Source organism: Podarcis muralis, chromosome 3 (assembly GCF_964188315.1).
Source record: "Podarcis muralis chromosome 3, rPodMur119.hap1.1, whole genome shotgun sequence".
In the NCBI taxonomy this organism is placed as follows: Eukaryota; Metazoa; Chordata; class Lepidosauria; order Squamata; family Lacertidae; genus Podarcis; species Podarcis muralis.
Window position 1 is genome coordinate 27,306,410 of NC_135657.1, and position 24,747 is coordinate 27,331,156.

The window sequence follows — 24,747 nt, forward strand, 5'->3', positions numbered from 1 at the left end:
CAGTGTTGTTTTTCTCACATCAGGCTGGGAGGGAGGGCAGGTTACATTCTGCACATCGTGTTTAAAATTATCACTAGAATAATTGTTCTACGCCAGGTGTGGAAATTTATAGTTCAGTGGCCTCTGGAGAGCTACAACTCCCATCAGCCCCAGCAAACATGGGCCATGGCCCTGGCAACATCTGGAAGGCTAATAATGATGATGATAATTAATAATAATTGTATGATTTACACCCCGCCCATTTGGCTGGGTTGCCCCAGCCACTATGAGTGGCTAACAGAATATGTAAAACATAATAAAATACCAAATATTAAAAACTTCCGTAAACAGGGCTGCCTTCAGATGTCTTCTAAAAGCCAGATAGTTGTTTATTTCCTTGACTTCTGAAGGGAGGCTGTTCCACAGGGAGGGCGCCACTACCGAGAAGGCCCTCTGCCTGGTTCCCTGTAATTTTGCCAAACATTCCCTACACCTGTTCTACACTCTCAGCAAAGATAACATTTGAGAATATGAGTCCATAATTGGGGGGCTTAGTGCTGTGCTGATTTCGGGCAAACAGTGGCAGGAATGAAATACAGTATAAAAATTCCTGCCCTAACAAAAGCTGTTCGAACTCTTCTCTCTCCCGCCCCCCACCCCTGAAATGGTAAAGATAACGTCCACAAAATGCATGCACCAGTTTCTCTCCACAAGGTCAAGACCAGCCCTGTATGAAATGAAAGCAAGTTTGTGTTGCTTTAATACTGTGTCACAAGGATTAGGACTCAAAGCTGTTTATTGCCTCTGGATCCTGCATATCATTTGCTAAATGTCGTCTTTATTCTGCGTCTATTTTTCAGCTATTAGATCCTTGGCAATGAGCAGAAAAAATGAGTGGGTGTCATGGTATCCTACTTTTGCAGCAGAGGGCTATGATTCTGCATGTCCAACCTATCTCTAAAATGAATTTACTCAGTTACAGGAATATTTCAAGAACTAAACATTGATAAGTATTTGAAAATCTGGGTACAAGGATATAGAAGGACAAAGAATCAATTTGGGTCTTGGCTTTACTCATAATAGTAAAATTTGTATTTTACAACCATAGTTTACCTGCAGGCAGGTTTGCATTTAACTTCCACTTTTTTAATGGGCATTTAATTATATCCCTTATTTTAGAGCTCTCTTCTGTTCCTCCCATATGCTAGTGTGTATTGCTACCTTTCATAAAATAATATGATATGTTGCTTGGCCATTTAAAAGTAAATGAAATCCAAAGACGTGGAAACAGCAGCTAAAGTGTTTTTGAAAGCCCTGGATACTAGTTAAAGGAAATAGCACTGTTCTAAAATTGAAACTGCTAGTACAACCAAGGCCACTAATAGTGATTCACCGACACACAGTATCTTTAACACATGGCCTATCGTTTCTTATTGCTTAATCTTGTAATGAATAAAACTCTTTAAGGGAATCAATCTTCTTTGCATCAAAGTTCATTACGTACAATCATAAGCAACTGTTAGAGAAATTAATCAAGAGTACATTTTCTGTGCACCTAGATTATCCCTTTGACAGCTTGTTTGTTTTTAAGCAAATAGCATTAGAAGCCTGTAATATGGTTGGAGGCCAAATTATCATCCCAATAAATGTTATAAATCACTATGATTTAATGTTCTGTTCTTGCACAGGAAGAAACTGCCACACGTTTATTAAAATTGGTGTTGTACTAGGGTAAATCTTAACATAATAACTCAAAGCTTGTTCAACTTTGACCTCTTTCTGTTCTCCTCCTTCTCTTTTGATTACTGCAGGCATAGTCTAATCAACCTATGCCTTCTACATGTTAATTAAACCTGCATTCATGTATACCCATTTTATCTCAGAAATAATTGTGTTGGTTATTGCTTCCCATGGCAGAAGTTTGCATTGGGTGCATCCAGATGTTCCAGATTTTCTTTTGCGTTTGCTCTTGAACTGCTTTGGGAACATCTACTCTGTCATCTTCGCTAAAAAGAGATGGTTTCTCAATTACTAAGCAGAATTTGTAGTCACAAATTCACAGGTTTCTCTTGGAATCACAGGTTTATCTTGGAATTACTTATGCAGAATTTTCAAAAAAGCATATGCCAGTTTATAGAACATTTCATAGAACAAATGCTTCCAGGAGATCCTTGTGACTACCACTGAATTTCCCACTAAATTTGGGGAGGAATTGTGGCTCTCTTGATACGGCATAATATGCAAGTTGACAATTTGTGATTTACCACTAGCAAGGCACTGCAAGGGTTCTGACGCTTGGCAGTTACATAGCTATTTATGGGATGGAAACAGTTGAGTTTTTATTCTGCATCAGCATGGAGCAAAGCATTTTCTAGAACATTCTTTAACATATGCATGGTGATATTATGGTATAGTATGGCCACAGTCTATAACCCTACAAGCACATCAGTGCCAGTTGCTGGCTTTGGCAGACCACATCTCATGAGCGCCCTGAGGTTCTTCCCCCTTCCATAACTGTCACAGTTATGGAACTGTGATGCATTGCTGATTCTTAACTTGCATGTCAGATTGGATATTGGATAACTGACAGGCAGAGAATATCTATGGTGTGTTATGTAGTAACAGAAGTGTCCTATTTTGAGTGCACTCTTTAAATAAATTTTAGAAGATACGGTCGTCTTGGTGTTTAAGGATTTCTTTGTCAGGTAATAACACTTCTGTTACAATTTTTGTTTTACTAGTAATCTCTAAGCTTTTACCTAAAAATGAAAATGCCCCTTGTTTTTGCAGATTGGTTGACTTAATGTGCCCTTGTCCAATTTCTAATGCAGGATATGTGAAATTCAGGCTGTAGACTGTACTACCATTTCATCCTTCACTGTACGAGAATGTGAGGGATCCAGTCGGATGGGCTCAAGACCACGGCGCTACCTTTTCACGGGGCACGTGAATGGCAGTATTCAGATGTGGGACCTCACCACTGCTATGGATATGGTTAATAAGAGCGAAGAAAAAGGTATCTGCCTTGATATAGTCAGATGTGCAATAATCCAATTTTTCTATTAATGAAAGAAGCCAGATTTAGTAGTTGTCCAGTAGGATGTTGTATTCTTCCTATACTGCAGTTCCAGTATTGCTTAAAGCAGAGGTGGGAAGAAGGTAGATTGAGGATTTATTGGTGGATCTCCGGGTGAATTGCAGGAGATCAGCAAGGCTGGATAGCTAGGAACAGCATGCTAAAAAATGGCAGGGTTCTACTTCAGTATTTGGCTCAAACGAGACAGTGTGCTGATCTGGATGGGCTATGCAGTGTGGGCAGACTATGGCCGTTTAAATGCATGTGTGTCTGGTCTGTGTTTTTTCTCTTAAAAGATGTGGGTGGTCCTACAGAAGAAGAACTGCTTAAGCTTCTGGATCAGTGTGACCTGAGCACATCTCGCTGTGCGACTCCCAATATCAGCCCAGCCACTTCAGTGATGCAGCAAAGCCGTCTGCGTGAATCCAGCTCTAGGTACGTCCTTGCCATCTGTGCATGTTTGTACTGGCTGGTAAATTGTAATCCGAATCTTTTTATTCATTACTTTAAACATTTTGAGACTTGGATTTTTTTAGACACAGTGGTTCCCTGTTAGAACTGCATGTTACAGAAAGTGATAGCCAACATGAGCCATACTCAGATTCATTGATTTTTACTGGATCTACTCTTCAGTGTGACTAATAATGTAGATATCAGCCAGAGAAGTCTCCTTTGGTACAGTCAGCTGCCAACTATCAAAAGGTTACAAGTTTCATTTTTGTTAAATATGCAAAATAAGTGCCTCCCAGAAAGATCAGATACGTTCCCCCATTAACATTAATTTCCACTATCTTTGTGTGGAATAGCTCTGGTAACATCACAAGCAACAGCACCATAGATGCTCAAAAAGGAAAATACCTTGTTTCTTGCTTGTGGTATCTGTTCAGTGTGACTGTGTTCATTAATACTGGTGCTCTTACTTATGCATATAAAATATTTTCAGCCTCCAGTTGCAACACCGTGAAATGATCCACGAAACCACTACATACGGTTCCATACGGCCATATAGGGAGAGCCCTTTATTAGCCAGGGCACGACGGACAGAGAGTTTTCACAGCTACAGAGAGATCCAGGCTTTTAATTTGAACAAAACTATGGTAGACAGAGGTATTCATCAGAATGGCAACCAGAGTCCTGTACAGACAGAAGTGAAGAGGACAGGTGAAAACATAACTGACAAAAGGGCTTCAATAGCAGCACTTGAGATAAGAGCTACCAGAGTAGCAGATGGGGCAAGTGATGGTCAGAAAGTGCCCGAAAATGTATTGGAGTTGAAGAAACGAGGAACTGATGAAGAAAACGAAGCCAAAGCAGACAATAAAAAGAAAGGTGGGTTTGAAGGAGGAGGATTCCTGGGGAGGAAGAAAGCACCTCATCTGGTGTCTTCACCAAGTATTGTGGAAGGAGGATCTGAAACATCTGGGGCAGCTTCGCCGTCACCTACAAAGACAGCAGTTTCCCCACGGCATAAGAAAAGTGACTCTAACTGCCAGGATTATACCTTGTAAAAATGCTGAAGGATGTTTATATCCAAAATATATATCAAAGGTTTTAAACACTAAACTGGATAATATGTTTACATTTATGTGTCTGTGGGCATCTGTAAGTCTGTGTCTTTCAAGATGTTCTTGAAGTAGAATAAAGCAGGATAGGGAACACATCATTCTACACAAAGGACTTGGCTTCACAGCACAACCAACAGAAGCATTTTTAAAGTATTCTAAATTGATGTTGACTTCATATAACGATGAATATGAAGTCCAGTTCTGGTACAGACTTTGATTTCAAGCTTTCTTTAATGGAGGCTGGCATGCACTACCATTTTTGTTGTAAGGGGAGCATTTTTTAATGTCTGTAACTCTGATTCGCATTTGTGGCTCTGCACATGCTAAATATTTAAATGTATGTTGCCTACCTATTGGTCTTCAGTGAGTTCAGTCTCTCTTCATGCTCTTGTGGTTCCATATTGGGAATAATAATGGAAAGAGGGTGGCATGGCCACTTCACCTTACGTTTGCCTTTTCTGTTGTTGAGTCACCATATTCTGTTGTTGAGTCACCATATTTTTTACTAGTATTAATAAACTTTGTATACATCACCTGGTGCAATTTGTTAACTTAATCATACTGCAATTCTAAACATCTTGTTACTGATTTGAATGCTATAAAATATTATTTTGCATATATTTGTCTTTAATATTAAAGTATAAAGAATTTAATAGTTGTGTATTATTTTACTTATGAGAAAAACCACTTATTGCCTACAAGACTGGCAACACCTCCTGGAAAGCATTAACAGTTGAAATTAGCAACAAGAGAGATTTAGATTCAGGCCATATTAAACTTGTGATCTGACATTGCATAGTATTACCCTCTCTCCCCCCCCAAATTTGGGTAGCTTTGGAATACCAAAAGAAAAGCATTGGTGAGCTTTTACCATCTTCCAGCTTGAACCAAACAATGAATCTAAAAGAAGTAGCTGTCTTTAGAATCAATTTTGAACATTGGTATATTGTATATCTCTCTGTTTCTGTAAGGTTTTTACATTCCTTTTTCTATGCACACACATAGTTGGCCTGGAACAATTCAAATCTGCGTATACATTCCTTCTTTTCAGTAAAGCATAATCCCATACATTCTAGAAGACGAGTCAAAACAATGGATACACTTTGAGATAGACACAATCAGAAACACCCCCACCATAGCATACCCATTCCTCCAAAACAAACAAAGGAAAATCCCCACACCACTAAACAGGATCACACAGGAAGGGGGGGGGGGGAGTAGGCAAATTTTCCCCAACCACATCTCCACTAAGCCCCCAGCCCATCACACATCCCAAAACTTCTGAATAAAAACATGGCAAGCCAAAGGCCTACACCACCTAACAGACTTCTACAAAAATAACATGCCCATATCAATACAAGACAAACTAGGGGACACCCAAATATCCTGGCTAACAGAACACCAACTACACGCCTTCTTAAATAATCCAGCAGTAAAAGCAGCAACTAGGCTTTTAATCACCTTCAGAAACCTCCTGACATCCAAGGGACATGACAAGGGATGGTATCCACATTATACAAAATACTGCTCCAGAAACCCACAAATCTCCTCAATGCACATGCATTATTTCTGGGGCTGATGGGAGTTGGAAGCCCAAGACATTTGTAGGCACTAAGTTGTGGAAGACCACTGTAAATGCTAGATAATTTCTTCTGTAGTAAAAAGCCAAAATTCCTAGGGAAGTAATATTGGCATTTTCTAACTTTTGTTCAATAGTTAATTTATAGCAATATTCTGGACAAAAGTGCTTAGAAAGTCCAGCTGGTGGTCTGTCCAAAGTAATCCTAAACTACTCATAGAAGCAATAAATAGGACCATAGACCAAGATGAGTCAAAGACACCCAATAAAAAATATTGTTTAAAACCATTTATTAATTGGGATATCATGAAATGTACTGCATTTCTTTGTAAAAAAAAAATACACAAGACAGCTTTTAAAGTAACTTAATATTTTGTCCTTTGCTCCGCAAGTATATTGGCAGAAAAGAAAATATCTGCTATTTCAAAAGGTAACATTAAACACAGGAAAAAGAGTATCCAGCTCTAAATACACAATGAAATTACATTTCATAAACCATCTAACCAGAGTACTTGTATAAATTTTGGTGGGCCCAGTCCTTTGGGACTTTATGGTTTGAAGTGCACTTGGACTGAGTTCAAATGTGACTCCCTTTTTCTTATCAACAGACAAAACTGCAAAGGTTTTATTGTCAGTAGCACATACACAACAGTTTGCTACTAGAAATGATGTTCTACTCTTGTTCTTCCCAAGCCAAATCTTCAATTTTGGTGTAGGGTTGAAATGTTTATGCCCTTGCCACAGAAGACATATCTGCACCTGTGATAAGTGTAGCACTGAAAACTGCCTTACTGCTTCAGGGAATGGATTTTGTTATTATCAGTGGCATGATAGTAGCACCTTGCATCCAGCCCACAAAACTAGATACATAACACCTTTGTTTCAACCTGTGCCTAACAAAACAGTGATAAGATGACCACCTGCTACAGACAACAGCTAAAGTTAGCTATTGACACAGAACATACATAACTTAAAGAAAATTGATGCAAAGTGATGTAGCTTATACCTAAACTACTAACTTCCTAGATCAGTTCTTTGGAACAATTTAGGCTACAATCCTATATATACTTTTCTGGGGGTAAATCCCAAAGAATTTAGTAGGACTCAGTGCTAGGTATGGAACTGACCTACAAATAATTGTAATTTCAGTCTACAATTCAGGGCAATCAGAAATATTTCAACACATAGCTAGGGAAACAAACCACTGCAGAATAAGAACTATAATGAAAGTTTTGCTAGGACAGTAGTGGGAAATTTATATATTTTAAGGGAGATGCAAGAAATCGGCATGGTATGTAATAGGATTCTTAGTGAGCCAAGATTCCACTGTACAAGTGAGTCAAACTAAACTGTCATTTCGGTAATCATTTTTTTTTTAGAAAGAACATACAGCTGTATAAATATCAAACTCTACTTCCCTGATCATGTACTTTGGAATATCCCAGGACCAAACCAAAGTGGTGTAGGAGAACTATGGTGCTAATGGATGATGCAGACAAGGGAGGTCAAGACCTATCTCTCCTGTTGGTGTACCAAAAGTGGTAGGCTGAAGAAAATGGTTGTATCAGGACAAGTTCACACAATCCCAAACTCTCATGTTTGAGATGAAACAACCGCAATTTACTTTTTACTGGTTTCTTTTTGAAACAAAGACATTTTGACTGAAACGTTCAAAGCAAACTTTTATATATGTTGTAGCATAAATAATCAGTGGCTCATTTTTGACAAATGGACCATTTCATCCAACCATGGTTTCCCTTCATACTTTTGTAAGTGGAGCTTAAAATGTTTATAAAGGTTTCTGGCTCAGTTGTGCACATTTTTAAAACTTTATAATACATACTTTACTATATAAATAAAATTTACTCTGTAAAATCTTCATTGTAGGGTGAAATCTTACCCTTCTTAGCAATGCATTATCACAAGTATTATATGGTAATACTGACGCTGTTTAAAAATTTTAAAAATCAAGATAATTCATATTGGTAGGCACATTATATCACAATGACTAAACAAGGCAAGTGTGTTCAGAATGGCTTGAAGAAAAAACACCTTCCATATTCTGCTTATGCCATCGTACCAGTGGCAAAACTACTCACAAAGGTGTGTCCGTAAATGTTGTATGTTCTTTTGTGACAGTACTGAAGCCTTTTATAGCGCTCACAAGATCTTCATCATCCACATACTATAAACAAGCAAACAAATAAACATAACGGTGGAAACTCTTCACCTCCCAACGCCTTTCTAATATTAATTCAGGAACGCTGTTGGCATTTTCAACAATTAAGTAGATAATTTAACTCTCTTAATAGGATGTGGCTCAAAATATAGAAAGAAAGGAATGAACTTGGCTTATATTGTTTTCCTCCCATATGGTAAGTTATCTTTGTAAGCTTTCCATGCATGCCCAACTGGATTAAAATACACTTACCATGTAAGTTGGTCCATTCATTTGTAACATTGGGCCATCAATTGCTGTCATATTAATAGACCAGTGCACATGGGTAAGTATATTTTAAGGTCATTGGGTTTTCCCAGTGCCCTGTATAAATTAGGATCAAAGGAGCCTTAGAGGAACAGACAGCTTTGGAAGCAAAGGGTTACTGGCCAGAAGTGGTGGAATGCAGGGATCATGACTCTACTAACATCTGTAGGGGGGGGGGGAGAGGGTTTCCTAGCATTCTCTTTTCACTGGGTTTTATGCTGCAATTGCCACTGGCCCCAAAAGCTTATCAGTCTTCCCTTGAAAAGAACTTACCAAACCACTGTCATGGCCATGAATAATGGTATCCCAAACGGTATCTTCTATTAAGGACTTTTTGTCGTAGGCATCAATAAGCTGACTGACACTCCGATGCAGAGAACCTTGGGAATATGTACGCTGCATCTGGCTTTGGCTTGGTACTGGAAAGCCGGAAGTACTTTGATTGCTATGCATACTCAAAGGAGACACTGGTGCTGGAATTTTTGTATCTGCTAATCCCTAGAAGTATGGAAGGAGGAGACAAAATAAATAAAATGTTGTCTTAGGAAGAGCTTTTACCAAACCATGTATCACCATACTGTGGCTTCCACTACAAAATGATCCCCTGGTTTCCATCAGCTGTCCTTAGCGGATGACCAGATGAGAGTTAATTTCACAATGCTGCAGGAGCCCATCTTCACAGCAGAGTTTATGACCAATAACAGAACACCATTAAACACACATGGCAAGGATCATTAGCACTCTCTTCAGCTATTGTTCCCTGTGGAAACCATTGCCTTCTGCAATGCAGTTTCGCAAGGTGATCTCCTGCTAAGCATGCAATACATGCATGTCACTGGCACAATTCCCATTTCACTCCAACAACAGCCTTTTGCTGAGCAGTGCCTGCAAGGTGAGCAGGGCCATTGGTTCCCTAATGAATGACTGCTGGGGGGTTTAAGCTTGTAGATCAGTAGGGTCTCTAAAGATTCTGCTAATATGGGTTATGCCTAGCTTTGTACATTCTCTGCTTTCACAGTTCAGTCACATAGCTCTCCCAGTGACCTGCCCTGTAAAAAAAAAGCCCACAGACACAAGCAGGCACTGCAATCACAGCAAACCCAAGAGATGAGGAAGCAATGCCACATAGTTTATCACATAAAACACCAAACGGTTCCAATTGCACTCTAAAGGGAGAAATGGACAGACTCTCAGACAATGGAAAGGTTCGAAACATGCCTGCAAGCCTGGGCATGGCTTGCTCTTCTAGATGATGTTGGGATTAAATAAGGATTTATTGAATGAAATTGCAGCTCTTCTGGGTTTGACACACTCATCACTTGCCCACATTCATGCCCAGGAGATCGAAGGAGCTTCTGGAAACCACAGAAGGGGATAGCGCTCTTGGGTTGGGGTCCTGTTTAGAGGCTTCCTATAGGCATTTGGTTGGCCATCCTTGAGACAGGGTGCTGGACTAGATGGGCCATTGTCCTGACCCAACAGGCTTTTATGCTCTTAATATGGATATTATGGTTATGGATTGAGACAGTTTGCGTTAGCTGTAAATACTCAGCTTTTCAACCCCCCTGGGTTCCCCAAGTGTGGTTTATCCCAAGTTTGTGATTTAATGGAAATCAACTCTTTTATGCTCATAAAAAAACCCCTGTTGCATCAGCCCAATTTCAATTTTCTTAAAGAAACCCATTAGTTCTGCCTGAGCCTATGTACCCCAGTTCTACAGCTGCTCCATTACCTGGACAATGAAACACAATACAAGAGCATGCTCAGCACCATCCCCTTTTCCGCTATAAAGTAAGTGTCATGCAAAAAGACTTTCATGCCAACACTCAAGAAAATTGCAAGCGCTTGGTCGCCCAGGCCGGACCCACACTAATCACTACCTCAGCGTGCATTGTGTAGCTTTTGAGAGTGACGCTGCTTGAGGACTCAGACGTATCGGCAACCGTCTCAAACTGAGATTAAAAAGGGAAGAAATGTATTAATGGCATTTCTAAATGACCTGGGTGCTGTGACAAATGCTCCACGGGAAGGTTAGCTTGCAATGAATGTCTGCACCGCGCGGGCCACAGCGCCAGCAAGGAGGAAGCCCGTGAAACTCCGGTGCCATCAAGCAAAGCGATGTTGATCTGTAGCAGCTGAGGAATTGCCCCATTATACGGAGTCAGAAAAATGGGAAGGTATTTGCAGTGAAGGCTTATGGCAACTGAAAGCCAATTTGTTGCTCTCGGAGGCAAGTTCCACTAGCATTTGTATGGGACTGCAGTGGCTGAGTGTTCCAGATTCAAGCCAGTAATTGAGTTAGGTGTAAAAAACTGCACTTACAATTATCTGCACCTTATGCCGGGTGACCTTGAAAGCGATAATAAAACAGAGCGACTCCCTCAATCTAATACAGTGGTGGGGGTGGGGGGATGGAGGAAGAAGACATTGCCTAGCGGTTTAGAAATATATCTTTCTCAATGTTTATGCAGACATATGCATCGCAAAGGCTTACCTTATCTGAGCTCTGTGATACTTGTGAAGACGAGATGACAGGGACTTGTAAAGAAGTAGCAAGAGGAGGCTGATGGCAGGGATTATCAGTGAAAGAGGGTTTCTGCGTGTATTTTTTTGAAACATCATAGGTGCAGGAAATAAAGGAGGAGAGGCAAGGCAGCAGAGAAGACAAGGAGTTAAAACAGAGGAGATGGGGGAAAAGAGCAGCAGTTCAGACAGTTAACCTTCCAAAGGCGAAGGGGAAGGAAAACTAGAAAAGAGAGTGAATGGAAATGCGGCTTTTTTACATGTAAACCTCTCCCCGCTGTCGACACACTCAGAGCAGAAACAAGGTTGTCCTGTCTATGCTTTTAGTTTCCTTTTGAGGTCAGAGGTAGCTGGCAAATCTCGATGGGCAAGCTTGCTTTAATTTATATTATATTAATTACATTTATCAAATAAACAAAATACCCCATAATATATAATATATAGAACACAATAGCATAAACTTATATACTATGACAATTTCAAGTTCACTGTTTTAAAATGGGTCTCTCTCCATACTTTCTGCCCCCTTGCTGATGATGATTCACCCACCGGCCACATGTTTGGTGAGTGTGAGAAGAGACCTCACATATACATCGACAGCCATCTGACTGCCCCAGGTGCCTCCCTTGTGTGTAGGAGGGATACATGTGTATGCCAGTCCACCTGTGAGGCCCTTTCTCAATGTATGGGCAGCATGCTTGATGCTTGTGAGCAGGGATAGCCCAGAGCACTGGCGGAGGAAGAGGAGTGGGGGGGGGAGACACAGGCCAGCCCCGCCCCCGCCTACTCTCCACCCCCCACTGCCAGAGCATGAAGCTCCACCAGTGGCCCAGAGGACCCCCTCCCACCCAGGCCTAGCTCATTTTCAGTAGCTGGATTTGAGCTGTGAGTGGACTGGGGGTTCCTAGATCCCCCCCGTTTGGGACTGAGAACATAGCAAAGTGTTGGTAATGCCAGCAGCTAACATTGTAGCTTGGAGGTAGCACAAAGCCTTTGTGTGCAAAAGGTCCCAGGTTCAATCCCTGGCATCTCCGCTTATGGCATTGAAAAAGCCATGTCTGAAACCCTGGACAGCCAGTGTAGTGGACCCAAAATGGTACCCGACAGTTGCTGCTGGACTCCAGTTCCCATTAGCCACACACTGTCTGGCAAGTGACTAGGGATGATGGGAGTGGTAGTCCAATATCATCAAAAGGACATCACATTGGCTACTTCTGCTGCAGGCAGCACTGTGCAAGATGCATCCATGGTCTTACACAGTATAAGGCAGATTCCTTTGCTCTTAACAAGGTTAAGTGGGACCAAAGGAAGGCAAGGATCCTGGGTATTTTGAAGAGGAGACTACACAGTGGTAGAGCACATCCTTTGCATGCAGAAAGACCCAGGTCCAATCTCCAGCATCTATAATTAGGGCAGGGAAACATCCAGGTCAGAAACCCTGGGCAGCTACTGCTGGTCAACACAGTTAGCTTGACCTGTGGTCTGACTTGGAAGAACACAGCTTCAAATGTTCCTATCTAGACTATGAGATGAGCCTGATGCTAGGAGCAGAAGGCAGAACAAAGAATAGGGGAGAATAGCTTATTAAGCCATTTCATTGAACCTTTTACAGCCTTGTAACAAGGGGGTGGCTGAATTAAGCATTTACAACACTCAGGTTTTTCTCTCCCTATTGTAATACCTACTTTTCACACATTTTGGCTTATTATAATCAAACTGCATCCTCAGTTTTTTGTTTTTTGTTTTTACTGGTGCTCTTGAGCATTTCTTTCAGCTACAACTGACTATTCCTATAAAAGGCAAACCAGCCTATTTTCAAAGCTCATTTTACTAGTTCAGAAACTCAACTAAAATTGATTAAACAGGCCCTAATTTAGCCTTTACAATCCACCCAGAGTCACCATAGAAATGTTGCTGAGAGCAGCATCCCCCAGCTCCTGAGGGTCATTCCTGAAACACAAACATTTTCCTTTAAGGCACCCGCTTGGCCCCCTAACTCAGTAATGCTCGAGGAGTAGCCACAGCACTGACAGGTCCTTAAGGGGCCACATAAAAATTAAAATTGTTGACTTGCTGCGCTCTTTTAAGAGGCTTTTAACAAAGGCTTGAGCTGCGAAAATGACAGAAACATTTAAGCATGCTGTGCAGTCTGAAGGGGGCGGGGGGAACACAGCACATGTGGGAGAGGGGGAAATGGCTAGCAATATAATTCTGCAACGATTCCCTTTAGAAAGGCACAAGGCACAGATAAAAGTGGCTGCTTCTCTCTTCAAATACTGTACCTTTGCCAAGTTTCACATCCTGAGCAGTAGGCAGAGTTATCCTCTACTTAGGTGTCATCTGGCCAAAGCTAAGTATTTTAAAACTCCCTTGGTTGCGTAGAACTGCAGCCAAAAATGACAGCCCCACGTCACGCGCCAAACATTTAGGCACCCTTCCTTGGGCAGTACATTTCTCCAACAGTTTGTGCTGCTGGTTGCGAAACACATGACCTGAGTACACATGGCGAAACATTATGGGAAGAGGGGAGAGAATACCACAAAGACCTCCTGCTTTTGTCCTCTGCCCCATATCAAGCAACAAACCTTAAGCATGTGCTTAGTGAATTTGCTTTAACTGTTGGGAGCATAGGAAGCTGCCTTAGATGATACCGCTGGCCTCTCCAGGGAGCTCAGTTGGTAGAGTAAAAAGGTAAAGGTACCCCTGCCTGTACGGGCCAGTCTTGACAGACTCTGGGGTTGTGCGCCCATCTCACTCAAGAGGCCGGGGGCCAGCGCTGTCCGGAGACACTTCCGGGTCACATGGCCAGCGTGACATCGCTGCTCTGGCGAGCCAGAGCCGCACACGGAAACGCCGTTTACCTTCCCGCTAGAAAGCGGTCCCTATTTATCTACTTGCACCTGGGAGTGCTTTCGAACTGCTAGGTTGGCAGGCACTGGGACTGAACAACGGGAGCGCACCCCGCCACGGGGATTCGAACCGCCGACCTTTCGATCGGCAAGCCCTAGGCGCTGAGGCTTTTACCCACAGCGCCACCCACGTTGGTAGAGCATGAGACTCTTAATCTCAGGATTGTGGGTTTGAGCCCCAGGTTGCATTGCAGGGGTTGGACTAGATGACCCTCGTAGTCCCTTCCAACTCCACAGTTCTACGATTTCCCCAAATTACTTTATTTATATTAGTTCACATTTGTATGGCTGCCCAAAGGCGTATGTTCTCTAGGTGGAGGGGGAAATTGCGAGAGAATTGCTTAAAGTGAACTAGCACACATAACGGGGCTGATAGTCACTGCCAGGGCAGAAGCTGCAGTTTTCCCTTCGGCCAAAAACCTTCTCCGTCTAGATGTGCATGCGTGGGCAGGTGTCTGCATGCGTGCATTAATGCGTGCATGCATGCACACGTGGGGAGCATGCCTGCAAAACAATTCAAGCAGCATACCATGTGCGTCTCTCCTTGGGAATAGACACTCATCGGCGACATCCTCTTTTGAAGCGGGACTAAAGGAGGCCTTTCCCGTGCATACGGCTGCTTGCTTATTTTCCTCTGCAGGATCAGGGACAGCAGGACTGCTAAAAGGATCAAGCCAAGGATGGCCATTAGGACCACAAACCACAGCTCTGTGTAGAAGGTTGCCTGCTTTGCCTCTGCTTCGTGCTTATCTCCCGGGGTTGTTAACGCAGGGCCTGTGATATCTGGGGAAGGAAGAGGGTGGGCACGCATTATTTTAGAGAGAAAATGTAGTGTGATCTATCTTCGCCCCTTGTTTGATTTTATAAGGTGTTGGAAAGATGCTGGTGGCTGTTTGTCACACTCTGCTCATTTGCAAGGGGCTGCAGTGGCTCAGTATGCCAGGGGGTTGGATCATAAAGCTTAGTGCACTCTGGAGACTGTGTTTTAAGCCCTGGCATTGCTGCCTGGGTTGGAAATCACCTCTGCATTGGCACCTACCAGGGAAGAGAAGGGTGTGTGTGTGTGTGTGTGTAAAAGCGAAGGCTGATTCATCAACGTAACCTTGAACAGCTGAAACAATTATCAGGAGGTAGTGTGTGTATGTGGTGTGTGTGTTCACATGAATATATGTTGCAAAAAGCTTTCTTGCACTCAAGCCAAAAACACCACAACAACTGTGTCCATTTAATCCTTGAAGGGGATTTAAAAGAGGGAAGTCTGGTGGGAAATACTTTTTTTTAAGGAATAAGTTTTAAACAGGATAGAATAAAGAGTCTCAAAGGGGTCACTGGTCTCTCTAGCAAAGGGTGTGCATTCTTTCTTTCTTTTTGAAAAAAAAAATAAACCACTTGCTGAAAAAAAGTTATGCAAGAGGTCTATAGAGTCAATTTTAGATAAAGCATGTCTAAAATAAACAGCACAATAAAAAACAAATATGCATCGAACGATTATTAAAAAACAAGGTAAGGTTAACAAAGTATTTTAAACAATGGTAAAAACAGGGGCTTGCAGAGGCAGGGAATTCCTGAGCACAGGTCCTGCCAATCTAAAAAGGTGACTTTTCGGGAGCAGACATTACCTTTTAGTGGTCTGAAAGTAGAAATCATATTCCATCCCCTAGTGTCTTTTGTGGGCAATCAGTTCAAAAACTGGAGTCATGAAGGAGGTGCCCCTGGACACGAAAGCTTCTAACACTCCGACAAATGGGCATAGGAGCTATCCTGCTAAGCGATTTTATTTTTGTTATTACTATTTTTTAATGGGAGAAGTTGCAGTTTCTTTTTCTCCCTGGAAGTACCCTCCCTGAAGAAAAAATAAGCTATGAGTTTTAATTGTTTGTTAGGCAAAAATAATAATTGGGAAAGAAGCAAGCCACCCCAGTGTTCTAACTCCACCACTAATGCCCTGCTCTTATAACTAAAACATAACTAAAACCCACATGAAGAACAACACTGATTATTTGCCTAAACCTCCCTTCCCCTTAATCACTGTGATTTTGGAGTGGCCTTGGAAAACAACTCACTGTGCCCAGCAAAATGAAAGAGTCCTCTGTCTCTCTCCCTATCGAGCTCTGGCCATTTCTCCAGTCAGTCTGGCTTTGTTTCTCAGAAAATAAAAGAGGGGAGGTGGAAAATTTGTGCTTTTGGATAAACCAAGGCTGTAAAGCCACTTGGAAGTTTAAGGGGTCTGTCTAATCCACCTTGAAATGCCATGTTAATTGTGTGATCCCACCCAGGTACATGGAATCATGATCTGAATCACTTCATTATTTGAGATACACACAGAGCCCATGTGCACCGGTAATATTTGACAGCAAATCCGCACGCAATGGCAAGGAGGAGCCTTTGTGAATTTACCGATTCCTGTAGCAGTGTTGTATTTGATCACAGGTGTGACTGCACTTCCTTGGTCAGTGGTACAAGAAACCTGAAAAGAATAGGCTGAACAACACTGTATGGTTAAAACATGCACACTGTATAAACTTCTTATTCTTATTCTTATCGTTTTATTGTTCTGCTTATTTAATTCTCTAAATATGTCTGCTTTAAACCTGAGGCATGGCCTGTCACCAGCATTGATTGACAGAAACCTCCTTTCCCCCTGCCTGCCTGCCTGGCTGCTTGCTTGCTATGCTCAAAGTGCAGTGCACCAACTGGAGGTTCATAAGTCCCTCCCCTACAGTTGGGGTGGCCAGCCCAAGAGTTTTCAGCACAAAATGGCTCCTCCCTCCCCACCAGGGAAGAAGGGGTGAGTGAAGATCTACATCAGGAAGGAGTGGGGGATAAAGTTCTACATTGGGATGTGCTGTCTCTGTGGATCCTGCCACCTGAGGCAGTTGCCTCATCTTGCCTCATGGATGGGCTGGCCCTGCCATCCAGGGCATCCAGTCAGTCTTTCCCTCCTGGGTGGGGGCCTTCAGAAAGAGAGGAATAACAGCCCTTCAAACATAGGACTGTCCTCTGCAATGTAGGACGGGTCTGGCTATTGATCTATTTCATATACAAAATGTAATCATTAGCATATAAATTCTAAATTTTTTGAAAACAGCTTCTCCTGAAGACGGAAAACTCCTTTTATCGTCTCCCTATTAAGTATTTCAACTATTACTGCATGTGGTATGGTTAATGCCTTCCCACTAAGGATATTGCAAGTATTCAGACTTGGGCATGACTTTCTGTGTCTGCAGAACAAAAAGTGAGAAGGGACCAAAAGAAAGTACTCTTAAGTTGCCCTAGAAGCACAACAAAGGGTTTAATAGGAAATAAAGGAGGTAGTTGATCTAGAGCCCATTGTATGTTCTGATACTTGCATAAAACTCTAAAGGTAAAGGAACTCCTGACCATTAGGTCCAGTCGCGGACGACTCTTAAGTCCCCCTCACACCTCACCAACTTGTTAGCTAAGTAATGTTAATTCAGTGTCAAGGTACATGTTGCATTTAATGCATAGTGAAACAGCTGCATCTCCATTTTTCCTTCACTTAATGATAGGCCCAGGGGGTTGTATTGCTAGCAGTACTCCAGTATTCAAGGAGAAGAGACCTGAATTTGCCTTGGTCTGCACATGCTGATAGATACCCTCCCTCCCCAATCTAAAAGGTAAAGGTAAAGGTACCCCTGCCCGTACGGGCCAGTCTTGACAGACTCTAGGGTTGTGCGCCCATCTCACTCAAGAGGCCGGGGGCCAGCGCTGTCCGGAGACACTTCCGGGTCACGTGGCCAGCGTGACATCGCTGCTCTGGCGAGCCAGAGCCGCACACGGAAACGCCGTTTACCTTCCCGCTAGTAAGCGGTCCCTATTTATCTACTTGCACCCGGAGGTGCTTTCGAACTGCTAGGTTGGCAGGCGCTGGGACCGAGCAACGGGAGCGCACCCCGCCGTGGGGATTCGAACCGCCGACCTTTCGATTGGCAAGCCCTAGGTGCTGAGGCTTTTACCCGCAGCGCCACCCGCGTCCCCAATCTAAGATAGCTACAAATGTCAACTGTCTCTTTGCATGTACTCCGACAACACTAATGCAAGTTATTCCGTGAAGGATACATCCCATCAATGGATACCACCTCCTCCCTCAGAGGCAGTGATGCTTCTGAATACAAGTTGCTTGATACCGCAGGAGGGGAGAGTGGCCTTGGGAGAACAGGATGCAGAGTAGATGGGCCATTGGCCCAATCCAGCAGGTTCTTCTTATGTTCTTAATTTGAGACCACTGATTTCCAGTAGGTCTACTCTGAGTATCACTTGGAAATCGCTCTATAGGTTGCTGCCTTGGGGTTCAGTTGATCCAAAGGTGGGGTGCAAATTGTATAAAGGTACCTCATAAAACTAGATATATATGTGACGCATTAGCCAGAAGAAACAGAATTGTGAAACTCAAACTGACTTTTGTCGGATGTCCTTGGCAGATACAGAGTGGTGTCAAAGCCGCTGTAGATGCGTTGCCCTCCCTCCATTAGCACATATTCCTTCAGCGGCCCATTCAGTGAGAAGGTGTGACTCCAGTCAAGGTAGAGAGTGGATAAATTGCTGACAACTGTAAATGGAGATTCGTACTGAGGTACTGGCAGAAGAAAACAGACAGAAAAAATGAGTCTTTTTTTTATAAATGCCTCTTTAGTTTTTAGAGATTAAACACATCTGTATAAGATCTAGAGCCATTTTCACACTTTACTATGGAGAAGGAAGACACGATATGAGCACGTGGGCTGCTACAGTTGGAGGATACTAATGCGTAGTAATGTTCAGGACTTTTCACATACATTTATTCAGTAATAATCCTTAGAGGACCACTTGTTAGTGTCAGGAATAATCATTTTTAATGCAATTCAACAAGCTCACCTGAAGTCACAATCTGCTCTGTTGTCTTTGGATCCACCTTCCCAGGAGCTCCCATAAGGAGGCTGATAGGAAGATGACTGACAGCTCCAGTTAGAGCTTCCTGGTTTGAACCTGCCAAAGAGCAGGCCCTGAACTTCCTCGAATTTGCTTTTCAACGCTCATTTCCTTTACTTTGCTCAACCCTGACTCTCACATCCTTGCCTACTTCTTGCCTGTTTGACCTTGGCTTTCTCCCAGATCCAGTGATGTTACCTATTGTAGAGATAAAAGGATGACTATACCCATGTACCCAGGCCCCTGTAAGGCTACAGTCAAACCTCGGTTGTCAAATGTAATCTGTTCCGGAAGACCGTTCGACTTCTAAAACGTTCGACAACCGAGGCACAGCTTCCAATTGGTTGCAAGAGCTTCTTGCATTCAAGCAGAAGCCATGTCAGATGTTCGGGTTCTGAAAAATGTTCAAAACCCGGAGTATTTACTTCCAGGTTTTCGGCGTTCGGGAGCCGAAGTGTTGGAAAACGGAGCTATTCGAGAACCGAAGTTTGACTGTATCAGGAACATGGAGGGGGGGATGGCTGCTCCCATAGGTACATGGGAACACACATATTTTCTGTACAGTTATGAAGGAAGGATGTTGCTGAAGAGTACTGCACCTGTTGGTGCCAAATGCATTTCAGCCAGAATGGGCCTTCCCCCATATCTATACAGTGGTGCCCCGCAAGACGAATGCCTCGCAAGATGAAAAACCCGCAAGACGAAAGGGTTTTCCGTTGCGGAGGCGCTTCGCAAGACGAATTTCCCTATGGGCTTGCTTCGCAAGACGAAAACGTCTTGTGAGTCTTGCAATTTTTTCCCCGCTTCCCCCCCCCCTTTTTCAAAGCCGCTAATAGCCTTTTAACAGCTTAGCCGCTAAGCCCGCTAAGCCGCTAATAGCGCTAAATCGCTAATAGCGCTAATCCGCTTAGCCGCTAATGGGGTTGCTTCGCAAGACGAAAAAACCGCTAGACGAAGAGAATCGCGGAACGGATTCTTTTCGTCTTGCGAGGCACCACTGTACATACAATAAAATTGTAAGGATGTCATCAAACTGCATTTTGTGTGGCTGCTGGCAGGTAGCACTGCAAAATACAGCGTGAAGACAAGCTGGGTTCTCAGAGCTGATGGACCACCTTAGCAGTGTTGGAGGCTGAGGAGGAGGGAGATGGAGAAGTGTGGCCAGGCCAGTAGGTGACCCAGGTGGGAAGTCAACATGACCCGGCAAACAAGTATACAAGCAGGGGTTTTTAACAGAATTTTTGTGTGAGCTATGCAGCAAAGGCTGGTAAGGTGACATGGGTGGGGCTCCACTGTTCTCTTGGTTTCCCAGGCGGCTGTAGAAATGGCGACGAGGTAAGACGCATCTGCCGGAGTTCATTTCGAATCCTCCCTAAAATCTGTGTTGCGGCTCCCAGCCTTTCAAGTTCTTGCTGAAGACTGCACCAGGGTGTTGGAGCCCATGCCAGGAGTTCAAATTGCTGATAATCTGTAAAGCCTGCATCGTAAATCAGCTTTAACGAGCAGATAACTGTATCCTCCGGCAGCCTTCGACTCACCGGTTTTCCGCCAGCTCACATCAGCTTGTATTTCTATTTTTACTACCTTTTATTACCTTTTATTACCTTTTAAGCACTGCTATTTTAAAAGACTCACAACGATGGGCCAAGGCAAACGCCTAAGGGACTGTGACGAGGCTTTGCCCTCCCCAAGAGCCAAACAATCAAAAACCGACCCCCCCCCCGTGTCTGGCAAATGGAGTGCCCCCACTGATCATTGCTATAGGGTGAAAACTCAGAACCGTTTTCACCCTCTAATGTCACCAGAAACAACGTCAACACCAGAGGAATTACTTTTACCCCAGATTAAAACTGTGGACGGCAAGCTCGGAGGAAGAGGGAGTGTCCCACTGGGGGTGGAGCAGGACGCCGGTGCCGAGGACTGTGCAAGACAAGAACAACATGAATATCTCCACCTTGTGGTCAGAACCCTTAATTGCATATTCAAGAAGATTGATGTGCTATCCTCCCAGATATGTAACCTTGAACAGAAAATTGATAACCTCTGGTCAAAGTCTAAACCAACTGTAGTTACGGGGGAAATGAAGTGCCAGAGAGCCTTACCCTCAACCAAAAAAGGAAGTGTGATCCCTAAATATAAACTAAATCCTGCACTGAAACAAGCATTGTCTTTGCAACCTAAGAAAATCTGCCTAAATATCGGGGTAGGGTCAGCAAGGTGGCTCACTCTGGATGGGGTCAAAAAGCATCTAAGCAATCTCCTAAACATAGAAATCACACAATGTGATCTCATTGCAGTATTACCTTTGAACCAGCAACTCAGGCAACAGAAAGTGATGCTTGCGTTTTACTCTCCAAGGATCCCTTCAGCTATCATCAGGCAGAAATCACTCTTGGCTAGGTATGATATCATCCCAACAAGAGTTTTTATGGATAGCATGATCCATCCCCTTCTACTTGCCGGTTACGACACGGAGCGGACCCTGTCGGAGAGGTCGGGAGCACCTCGGGACATTGAGCCTCCTTCTCCGGAGGATATCCATCCGTACCAAAACTGGACTTACCCCACGTCCCCACGAGCTCCAAAGGAACCCACTGGCGCAAGTAATTCTCTGACCCCACCGGAGGAAAGAGAGCTTTTAGCCACCTTTGGTGACCTTCCACCGAGGGAACAACAAGAAATAATTGATAGACTAGAAGTACTTAATCATCAGCTCATACATGTCCAGAAGAACGGAAAAGTCCTGCCCACTTCTCAGGATAACCTTGCCAGCTTTTCGGAGTCGTGCTTTAAGGAAGTAGGAAGTCTTCCATACCTCAGTCCAGCTCCTAAACCCATGCCTCCCCCACTTGTGGGCAAATCCCACCGACGCTTGGCAGACCCAGGTTCTGCCTCACAAGTCGGCCTCTCATCCCAACTCTTGATAAATTTTGACTCGCCCCCCAAGAGTCCCCCGCCGAAGAGTGTAACTCAGAGTCCTTTCCACCAAAACAATTCCTTACCATCCAATCCATCAATGCCGGAACTGGAGTCCTCATATTCCCCTGAGCGGCATAGACCCGACATACAAACAGTACCTGTACGTCAAGCATCCCCAGTACCTTCGCTAGCATCAGGTCAGGGGAGTGTTCCACCTACATCAAAAAATGACCCGGATTGGACTGAAGACCCGGCCGGACATATAAATCAAATGGTTTCATCGGCGACCTTTAGACCTCGCGGTGGGGCAGTCCCAGCAAATTCTGTGGAGCCTCCCACTGAAGTGTCCACCCTTGGGCCAGCCAGCGGGAGCCCCGCTCTGTCGCCCCAGTCTGAACACCTCACTACCAACTTCAAGATTAGGCACCTCCAGCAGGTGCCTGCCATGCAAAGTAAAATAACTGACTTTTTTGTGGGGTCTGCCCTGCCTCCAAAGGACTCACTTCTCTCCCTGAATTGACAGCGAATTGAACACAACAGGAACTCCCCCCTATCAGTCCTCAGCTGGAACATCGCGGGCTGGAGGGGAAAAAAACATGAGCCAGAATTCTTGGAGTTTATTAACCTGTTTCATATCATCTTGTTCCAAGAATCGTGGGAAGTAGAGAAAATTGTCCTAAATGGCTTTGAGCTGCTAGAACTCCCTGCCTGCCCCTCCCTGAAAGGAGGCCGCCCTAAAGGGGGCCTAATAATAGGCATCTCCCTCAACCTACATTCTAAATTTACTCTAGTACAGGCCTTGCCTCCCTATGCCCTTACCGGGCTGATTACGGGGGAAAAGATCTCGCTCCTAGTTACAAATGTTTACTTGCCACCTGGGGGTTCTTCCCTCGAACTGGGCTCTAAATGGGGCTCGCTAGAAGAGCATTTGCTCTCATGCTATGTTAAGTTCCCTAACACCCCGGCCATAATAGGTGGCGATTTTAATGCCCGCACAGCAGCAAACTGGGACTCGCTGACCAAAGCCAAATGGTGGGTTACCCCAAACCTTGATAATTACGACCTGGAACATATCATGAGGAGAACTTCTAAAGACCACAGAGCAAATGAGGCTGGGGTACTCCTCTATCAAATGGCCATCCGTTTGAATTTGGTGCCCTTAAATGGCACATGCCTCCCTGATATCCCAGGGGATTTCACTCACCTGAGCGTTAAATCAAACAGCGTCCTCGATTACCTGTTGGTCTCTAGGGACCTACTTAAGTGTATTTCCACTTTTAAGATCGAGAATGTACAATTTAGTGATCATCTTCCCCTTGTAGCTAAGCTTTCCCTGAACTGGCAGCCGGAGGCTCATAGACATGCGACCCAGATGGTAACCAACGAATCTCTCCAAGTAAGAGGAATCAAATGGTCGGAGACCCAGGCTCAAAGGTACCAGGAATTCTTTCAAAAAGAAATCCTCGGGCCCCATTCCAACATAGGCTCTGCCTCAGATGAGCATAGCATAGTGCTGAAGCGCTTCCACCATCATACGACTGATCTTACGTCCTTCTTTAGGTTACCACCCAAAAATTTAAATCGAATCGAGTATACTCACGGTGCCCCCTGGTATAATTCTCAGTGCAAACAAGCAAGACAGCGCCTCCGTGCTATATATAATGTATATAAGACCTCCGATGCATCTACCCTGCCAGCTAGTTATGCCCAAGCCAAGCAAGTCTACAAACGCACGCAGAAAACTGCCAAGCGTGAGTGGCAACATAATCGTTGGCAGGCTTTGATTACTGCTTCAAAACCACACAGGTCCAGGGAATTCTGGTCTTTGATTAACAGAAGGGTGAGGAAATACCCAAGGGCAGTCATCTCTGCACCGACATGGGAAGTGTTCCTGAAGAAATGCTTCTCACAGGCAGATGCTCCCTCCGACCATCTGATGCATCTGTTTACCCACCTACCTATTTGGCCTCCCACCGATCCTGATGAAATAGCCAAGCTAATAGCTCAGCTGAAACCGGGCAAAGCCCCTGGGCCCGACTTGATCCCTGCTGAAGCCATCAAACTACACCCAAAATGGTGGGCCGGCATCTTGGCCAAAACCTTCGATGCAATCAACGCTTCCGGTCTCATCCCCAAAATATGGAAGGAGGCCATTATAGTACCAATTCATAAAAAAGGTTCTCCAACGGAGCCGGAAAACTACCGCAACATCAGCCTCCTTTCGATCATAGGGAAAATTTATGCCAGCTTTTTGCTGACTAAATTATTGCGATGGGTAGAAGAGACTAACCAGATTGGCCACGAACAAGCAGGGTTCAGAACTAAACGTTCTACAACAGATCATGCAATAATTCTTTATCATCTGGCACGGAAGTACTCCTCCCCTCCCCGGGGCAACCTCTGTGCCGCCTTCTTAGATCTAAAGGCAGCCTTTGACAGCGTTCCTAGAAATATTCTTTGGGAGAAACTTGCGAAACAGGGCATTGATAGAAGACTCTTATGGCTCATAAGTCAGCTCCACGAAGGTACCCTTGCCAGAGTGAGACTTACTCCTGCGGGCGACCTCACAAATTCGATACCAATAAACAAGGGAGTGCGCCAAGGATGTATATTGGCTCCCTGCCTATTCAACCTTTTCATCAGCGACATGCGAGCACCCCTAGTTAACTCATCTCCAAGTACACACGCGCCTAGACTAGCGGATTACCGCTGCCCACTCCTTTTATATGCGGACGACGCAGTAATTCTATCTTATACACGTGTTGGACTAACCAGAGCTCTGA

The 24,747-nt window shown here is 43.9% G+C and overlaps 2 protein-coding genes across 3 annotated transcripts in view; one reads left to right on the forward strand and one right to left on the reverse strand.

Annotated features, from left to right (window-relative positions):
• The window catches only part of KCTD3 (potassium channel tetramerization domain containing 3), a 30,821-nt gene extending 25,548 nt beyond the window's left edge, over nucleotides 1-5,273 (forward strand). For both annotated transcript variants that reach the window (XM_028724643.2, XM_028724644.2), the window contains 3 exons: nucleotides 2,811-2,995; nucleotides 3,352-3,490; nucleotides 3,999-5,273. In XM_028724643.2, the coding sequence (XP_028580476.2) occupies nucleotides 2,811-2,995; nucleotides 3,352-3,490; nucleotides 3,999-4,563 (889 nt within the window). In that variant the 3' untranslated portion in view covers nucleotides 4,564-5,273. The remainder of the gene's footprint in view (nucleotides 1-2,810; nucleotides 2,996-3,351; nucleotides 3,491-3,998) is intronic.
• Nucleotides 5,274-6,484: 1,211 nt separating this feature from the next.
• The window catches only part of USH2A (usherin), a 433,394-nt gene continuing 415,131 nt past the window's right edge, over nucleotides 6,485-24,747 (reverse strand). Inside the window, exons 68-72 of the mRNA XM_028724645.2 lie at nucleotides 18,537-18,713; nucleotides 16,514-16,597; nucleotides 14,646-14,899; nucleotides 8,958-9,182; nucleotides 6,485-8,384 (exon numbers count right to left, since the gene is read on the reverse strand). Coding sequence (XP_028580478.2) covers nucleotides 8,295-8,384; nucleotides 8,958-9,182; nucleotides 14,646-14,899; nucleotides 16,514-16,597; nucleotides 18,537-18,713 — 830 coding nt within the window. The 3' untranslated portion in view covers nucleotides 6,485-8,294. The remainder of the gene's footprint in view (nucleotides 8,385-8,957; nucleotides 9,183-14,645; nucleotides 14,900-16,513; nucleotides 16,598-18,536; nucleotides 18,714-24,747) is intronic.